Source organism: Cyprinodon variegatus, unplaced genomic scaffold, assembly GCF_000732505.1.
Source record: "Cyprinodon variegatus isolate N-32 unplaced genomic scaffold, C_variegatus-1.0 Scaffold105, whole genome shotgun sequence".
Classification (NCBI taxonomy): Eukaryota; Metazoa; Chordata; class Actinopteri; order Cyprinodontiformes; family Cyprinodontidae; genus Cyprinodon; species Cyprinodon variegatus.
In genome coordinates this window covers 1,108,199-1,115,924 of record NW_015150558.1, presented here as the reverse complement: position 1 = coordinate 1,115,924, position 7,726 = coordinate 1,108,199, and the positions used below count along the sequence as shown (strand labels likewise).

General features: G+C 45.8%; 1 protein-coding gene across 1 annotated transcript in view; it reads right to left on the bottom strand.

Moving 5' to 3' along the window:
* Nucleotides 1-385: 385 nt before the first annotated feature.
* The window catches only part of adamtsl2 (ADAMTS like 2), a 56,154-nt gene continuing 48,813 nt past the window's right edge, over nucleotides 386-7,726 (bottom strand). The window contains exons 9-16 of the mRNA XM_015374553.1: nucleotides 7,054-7,157; nucleotides 6,815-6,941; nucleotides 6,532-6,745; nucleotides 6,187-6,342; nucleotides 5,668-5,838; nucleotides 5,392-5,568; nucleotides 5,055-5,199; nucleotides 386-1,430 (exon numbers count right to left, since the gene is read on the bottom strand). Coding sequence (XP_015230039.1) covers nucleotides 1,312-1,430; nucleotides 5,055-5,199; nucleotides 5,392-5,568; nucleotides 5,668-5,838; nucleotides 6,187-6,342; nucleotides 6,532-6,745; nucleotides 6,815-6,941; nucleotides 7,054-7,157 — 1,213 coding nt within the window. The 3' untranslated portion in view covers nucleotides 386-1,311. The remainder of the gene's footprint in view (nucleotides 1,431-5,054; nucleotides 5,200-5,391; nucleotides 5,569-5,667; nucleotides 5,839-6,186; nucleotides 6,343-6,531; nucleotides 6,746-6,814; nucleotides 6,942-7,053; nucleotides 7,158-7,726) is intronic.

Sequence of the window (7,726 nt, the reverse complement as noted above, 5' to 3'; positions counted from 1 at the left end):
AATTTGATTGGCCCGCCAGATATTGTGCTAGCATACTCGCGCTAATATTGAGCAATGCTAGACCGAACTTAAGTTCTAAGTTCGGAATGGCATCCAGGCTAAGAAATCCGGCCTGGGGCTGGAATAATTTAATCCCTGCAGAACACGGGCACTAAGGCGTCGGAGGCTAATTTCTAATTGCTTAAGCCGAGCATACACTGTACGATATTTTCAGTTGTTGCACAAAGCTACAGCTCACACAGTACGACGAAACTGCAAGACTTTAAAGTTCACAGCTCACTATGTATCTTCTCACACTGTGCGACCCGACGCTCTGATGCAGTCAGCGCTACTTGGACTCGTCTATCTGGAAGCTAAACCATTAGAAGAGGAACATGAAGCTCACTAGAGTGAAACGCGCTGCCTTGGATATTTGGGCAATTTAGTGCTGAAAGCCCTAAAAAGAAAAGGAGACGACGTATTTGGACAAAGACATGGCTGAGCTAACGTGGCTACTACGGTCTGTCAGTTTTTCAGAAAGAACTTCATTTCACTTGCACCCCCGCCATGCTGCTGGGTTTTCCTTTTGAGAAGAAGAAGAAGAATCCTTGTTTGCCCACTGAGCGATTTGCCCACGACCACCTTAAGATGGCCGACTGAATTTCAAACATGTTTGGTTTTCTCCCGACCTTACGACTCCTGATGGGGAGGTGGTCGTGAGAGGCAGATCGGCCCTTGTTACCCCCGTACACTACACTACGCACCATCAGGCTGAAAGTTGGCCCGATCGGAAAATTCTTACACAGCTGGAGAATCCGCCCGTAAATGGCAAAAATATTTATACAGCTTTATGAATCAGAAGTGGAAGCAAATCATCAAACCAGCAACATCGTCTCGTTACCTAAAACTTAAACACGGGATTATTTACAGAATTACACATAGGCCGCCATGACTTATAAATCCTCTCCTACTGTTGTGGTATTGAAGGATGTAATCAGTTTTAACACAAACCATTCATCTCGTAATCACGAGAAAATGGCTTTCGTTATCTTTAGATAATGATAAAATTCACTTGTTTTCTCGAGAAATCTACAATGAAAAAGTATCAAAGGGAGACGACCCCTGTGGGCTTCCGTACAAAAGGGTACAAAATAATCAACAATGATTTTAACTGGAAAGCCGGATAAAGGTTTAATCAGAGCGGGCTTGAAGGAAGGGAGAATGTGCACGGTATGCATAAAGATTACAGCGCCCCTCTCAGGTCAGGAAGCGCCATGTGGTTCCTCATGGTGATGCTGAGAGCTGGATGCTGCAGTGGGGTGTCCCGGACGCCTACGGTCGAACGGCTCGGCAGGAGTGGCAGCAGGCCTTGCTGTAGTACCAGTGGCTGCAGAGGTTGACCTTCAGAGCCAGCAGGCAGTTGGTGGAGGGTCGGTCCTGGCAGCTCTCATCTGGATTAGGGACGTAAACAAACCATTGATTAATGATTGTCAATTTAGGGTTCATTAGATAAAAATTTGTTCCGTCTGATTGACAGAAAACATCGGCTTGGATGGAATTTCTTTCACTTGCAATGTTGTCCACTAGAGGGCACCGCTGTCCTGTAACGCTACGTACAGACCGCACGCAGCAGAAGCAGCAAAAACAGCTTCATTTTTTTATGCTTGTAAAAGTTTAGTTCTGACGTGCGGCTGAAGCATCTTTGCTGCTCTGGCTGCGCGGTAAACCAGTGGGTCTGATGCGCGTTGGGCGGAGCTACCCTATCCTTTCTTTGCCAGTAACAATGGTGGATGAAATCGAGAGACTCGCTGGGCTTATTTTAATGAATGAAGCTAGAGAACACCTTTGTCGGGCGCGTCTTCTACCTATCTGGATTCACAAGATAATTCAAAGCCGTTCGGTTTGTGGAGAGTTTCACCATCTACTTCAGGAACTCAGAGCCGACGAGGGTCGCTTCCAGCACTACCGTCGTCTCACCCCGAACCCAGTTTGACGACCTGCCGTCCCAAAAGTTACATTTTTCCAACTCCAGCAGCTGCTGCTTCTGAAGCGCGTCAGATGCTCAGAAGTTCGTGAGGCTCTGCAGCACATTTCGTGCAGCAGAACCTTTCGCTGCACCTTGATGCACGTCAACTATTGACTTTGCATGTAAACTAGCTGCTTCTGCTGCTTCTTCAGCGTGCGGTCTGAACGTTGCATCAGTGTAGCCTCACAGGTGTTTGCAAGACAAGTAAAGCCAGAGCAGAAGCTCCAACTTGTAGCTCCTACTCTTTCACCTTTCATGGGGTCAACAGTTATATGGCTTAGTTTTTGTGCCACAGTAAGAGTCTGAGTTCGCAGTGAGACTGATGGACAGCTTTTATACTCCCACCTTGCTCAAGATCAGTCTGCCGCACTCCCCACTCTGACCAAGTCTGCTTTGCCACCTATGCTCCTACTTCACTCCTTTACTTTGTGTTGGTCTCCGTGCTCGCTCGGCCCGATCCCTGCTCGTTCAATCAGCTTCATCTCTGTGATCGTGTTTGTTAGAGTTGAGCATGCAGCAGAAACGTACTGAGCGAACGGGGCAGAGTGTAAACTCAGCACATCAGTCTCACTAGTTGCTCAGAACGGTAACTGCGTGTTTAGGTCAGTGGCACAAAGATACGGCATGTAGTTACAACTCTTTCACGGATAGGAAAGCGGCTCAAGGCTGCCGTGCTGAATTCAGACAGCCTTCAGCCTAACAGATGTCTTTACATGATGGACACACACGTTGATGATGCTTGTCAAACTGGGACTACAGCCTTCTGAAAAAACAGCAAGAGAAAACAGCTCTCCACCACACAATCGCATGTGTCACACAGAGTAGATGTCATAAAATAATGTGCATTTGTTAAACTCTCTGAGGTTGGCCTCCTGTCAAGCAAAGGTTTGTGGGAAACCATAAAGCTCCCAACAGTTGCTAGGGACATCCCCATGCTAACTACAATGGTGCTAGGAAGCCTCCTGCTTCCTGATCTTTGTGCTTTCTACCAGGACTATTCGGACAGCACTTATTACGACAACCAAATGCACTTCTGTTGTGGCATAAGTGTCCTTACCGATGTAAGGAATTCATAAATGGATTAATTATTTCCACTGTTCGATGGCGAAGAGGATGCAGAATTAACCTTGTGTGGTCCTGTTTATAAATATAAACACTGGATAAATTTAATAGCTCCCATTTAGCTGTGCTCCATGGAGGAGAAGCAGAACTTTTATGCTGAGCTCAGATGGAGAAGATGATATAGAAGTGGAGGGCATTAGGCTGAACATTTGAAACAGAATAGAAACAGAATAGATTATTAGCACTGTAGACGGAGAAGGCTTTAGTGAGTTAGTGAGCTTCACAGAGTCAATTTTTAACGTTCCTCTGAGAGCAACCAGCTCCAGAACCACCTGTTAAAGTCGTAGGGAAGCGGCTGTTCCAACCGTTGGATTTCTGAATTCTCACGAGTGGTGCCCGACTTTACAAGAGTGAATAAAGTGAATGTGATTGGTCGATTATCAAGGGGGCGGGATTGTTGTGGAGGAAGGTTCGCAAGCAGATTTGGTTGTGGCCGGTTTGTCGGAAGCATCTTGCTAACCAGTTAGCATCTTAGTGCTAGCAGGTCCCAATGGGAAATTCCATTGGGACCAAGTAGCACTAAATTGGTGACTTAGAAACGACGCTGTCAAGGAACGCTATGGACAGCGGAAACATGCAAGAGGAGGAGAGTTTAGTGTCGGAGGTCGTGGATGAGTCTCCTCCGTCATCCATTTTTTATTTAGAGGAGGAAAGCGGGGACGAAGATGTTGTGGAAGAGGACGCCAGGGCGGCAGAAGCTTGGTTTGGTGTAGAAGGCTTCCAGCCGTACATGTTTGAGCCCTTGCCTCGCAACGCTGCCAGTTCTGTTAGCTCTACGCCTGCCGAAGACACAGACGTCCATCCCCGTGAACACTGGGACGCAACTCAATGGGAAAGGAAAGGATTCTGATTTCAACCGTTGCGTATATTAGCTGCGACTTATGAATCAAGATGCTATGACCGAAAACATTTGATTGACAGATGACCGTTGATATATGATTGGCCGAATTTAGGTGTTTAGAACTAACTGGCCTGCATAAGATAACGGAAACCCCTGCCCCACAGATTTTAAGACAGGATTTTTAAAAAAATATATAAATGTTCTAACTTTTGGGACAATATGGTCTAATAAAGAGTATATTTATATACATGTTTAAGCCAGAATGATTTGACATTTAAATACGATTTCCCTACGACGTTAAAAGTGCCGCTAACAGCACCCAGACGAGAGCTAGATCTCAGTTAGCGTCCGCTAAATTGAAACAAAGTGGCATATAGTCTGACAGTATGTCTTTAAATGGTAGCTAAACATCTCAGTTAAACAAGCTGGACAAAGGATGGACTCATGCTGCCTTTAACACCAGGATACCTTGGAGAAATAAACTAATTTCATTCTTTTTGCTTTTGCCTACTAAGCTCCTACAAGACAGAGCATTCTGATGCATAGAACCGCCTTCTATAGAGTCTACACCACCTTTAAGAACTTCTACTACTAATAATATCTGCTTTGAGTTTCTCTCATTTGTGGAACGTCATTAAATCAGTGGCATCCAGATTCAGTCCTAAGGGCTGCTATCTGCCATGATGGAACTACATTTCAAGACAAACAAAATGGATTAAAAAGCTAAACTGAACAAAAAAGACCAAGGAACCAGTAGCTTCCTGGAAATGGAAGCTGCAAAAAAAGTGACTCAAGTAAGGATACTCAAAGAAACTCCAAAAATCACAGTAATCAATTGAATGTACTTTGTTACTTTCCACAACTGTTTATATGTAAAGTTTTAGATGTGATATTTTGTAATTTTTTTCTAACTTACTTTTTCTATTAGATTTTTTCTCAGATATCCCTTGAAAAACAGATTGTTAATCTCAATGACGAATTTCCTGGTTAAAAATAGGTTTAATAAACCGAATATTTCTTAGAATCAACCAATCACACAGCTCCTATTTAAAAACCTTCACTCTTTCAGCTCTTCCTCTTCCTCACCTGGGGGCTCAGTGGGGCAGGCCTGCAGGGTGCATGTCTGCTTGGCCACCGGCTTGGTGAGCGGGTCGCAGCCTCGGACCAGCTCCCTGCCCTGGTAACACTTCACGTCCCTCATCCTCACTCCCACGCCGCATGTCTTTGTGCACTGAGCAAGCAAACAGAAACAGAACAAGGAAAAGTGGATCAAAACTACCGAGTGTGACACACATCAAGGTTCTTCTAGAGGTCTGTAAATCAACTCTTTGACATATCAGAGTTCAAACTGATGCCAGCCAGCCAGCATTTGGAGCCTGCAAATTGCAAACAGATGCAGTGAAGGAGGTGGTAGTAGAAGTACCTCAGACCAGGGGGTGGTGTACCATTTGAAGCACGGCCTTTCGAAGCACGTGGCTTCCTCTTCAGGCTTCTCGTTGGCTCCACATGCCTCTTCGTCAAAGGTGACGAACTTTCCTGCGCTGATGCCGGCGCACAGGACGATCCTCCGCTTCACGCCACGGCCACATGTGGTGTTGCACTGCAGATAGAGAAGCAGAGGGACTCTCCTGGCTCTTCACAGGGAATTCAACTGTTTTCTAGGAGATGAGGATTTCATGTTCTGGTGTGGTGGACTCACCCGCTCCCAGTCTTGGCTCAGCCAGTGTGGAGCACAGTCCCTCTCTCCACAGGGATGGATGGCCAGAGGCTTGTTCTCTGGGGGGCACTGGTTCTCAGGAACCACACGGCCCTCTGGGGTCTTACAGTAGACGTGGCGGACCGTCCTGCCATGGCCACAGGAGCCAGAACACTGCCACAGACACAAAGAACGATTCACTGGATGACTCATGAACACCAGATCTAAGAAATGTCACAACAGAACGTTCAAGAAGGAAGAAAATGGAAGAAGAGGATGGACTTCATGCTAGTAGAGTCTTTCCAAGAGCTCCCAGCATTGACGGAGTCTTCATCTCTAAGGATCTCTGACCCTCTATACCCTAGGTGTTGGTGAAGCTCCCAAAAAACAGTTGGATCTCTACAGTTTGAGCAGCCAGACAGGAAACTGAGCAGAAGAAAGATCTGAGGAGTCAGACGGTTCCGCAGATTCCAGATGAGGAAAGAGGAGCAGAAAGATGAGAAGAAAGCTGGGAAGACTCACCGGGCCCCACTCTGACACAGTCCAGTGGCGTTCGCAGGGCGGTCCGGTGCAATTCTTTACGTTTGGTGGTTGGGTCATGGGGTCACATGGTCTGGTCTCATCGGAGCAGCGGACGTCTCGGGTCACCTGAGCCTTACGTCCACATTTAGCAGGGCACTGTATGGAACATGACACGCAACGTGTAGCCTTTAACTAGGGATTTAAAAGGCTAATAAAGACGAAAAATAACTTAAAAATACAAGAAAATAACGTTCAAGAAGACTTTGGTCCTGAGTCCAGGAAACAAAACCAGGCATTTTCAATCTGCAACAGTGATTTCTACACCTGATTGGGGGGGCGTCCTACCTCAGTCCACTCTGCTACCTCCCACTGGGGGCCACAGGTGGGGCTCTTACAGGCTCGCCTTTCCAACGGCCTCTCCAGGTCAGCCATGGTGCAGAGGTCGCTGTAGACCGAGCTGTCCAGGCCTGGAGAGAGCATCTTCCAGCAGCGCACCTGACGGAACTGGAATCCCTCCCCGCAGGTCCGGGAGCACTCGCTCCAGCTGCTCGCCTCCCACCTGGAACATCGCCTTCACATAAAAACTGATGCAAACAGGCAGAGAGCGGATATAACAGCAGGACTCTACCTCGGCTGACACTCTCTACCAATGCAGAAGTCATGGACCGGTTCCGGTTTGGTCAGAGCATCACAGTACATATCATGGACCTCCACCCCATCGTAGCGAACACACGTGACAAAGGACTTGGACACGCCTGGATTAGGATTAGGAGAAAAATATTTTCATGCATTAAAGCATTACCCATGAGGAAGGTGTCTGGTTCTAAATGAATCTGTTGGGTAGATTGCTGATCCAGAGGGATTTACCTATAGAGCAGGTCATGCTGCAGGGCTCCTGGGATGAAAGTTTCCAGCGGTACATGTCAGCAGCACTCAGCTTCAGGTTCTTCTGGTAAAACCTTTGATTCCCCCTGTGAACACAGAAGGACACAAAGCTTTATATTCATAGAAAGTTTAGTGGAAGGAAAAAATACCAGATCAAGGGTGCAGCAGTAACTGAAGCTGCGCTCCAGCTCATCTTAATGCATGAGAAGACTCCCCACAGTGATGTCATTCTTTCACTCAGACCCATTGTCTCCTTCCACTTGATAGAGCTGTTATTTTTAATAAGCTGCCCTTTCCTGGTTGCAGCTCCAACATACCTAAAAATGGAAGATGGCTGATGCAACCAGAAGAGGATGATCCAGGTCCAAAAAGGAAAATCTATATCTAGTTGAACTTTTATATGAAAATTATACATTATTCTATAAATCTTTTTCTTTGTTTAAGAACATTTCCAAAGTCCCTTATTTAAAAATATTTTTTCTTCGAAATGTTATTTTCTGAAACATATTTGATTTAAATAGTATGAGAAGCTCATTTCTCTCCATAAAAAAAACTCAGGACTGTTATTTATTGTAAAACTATTCTATTCTTGACCGATTATGATGGAGTATTAGGGCCAGGTTAGAGATAAAAAAAAAATATATATATATTTTTT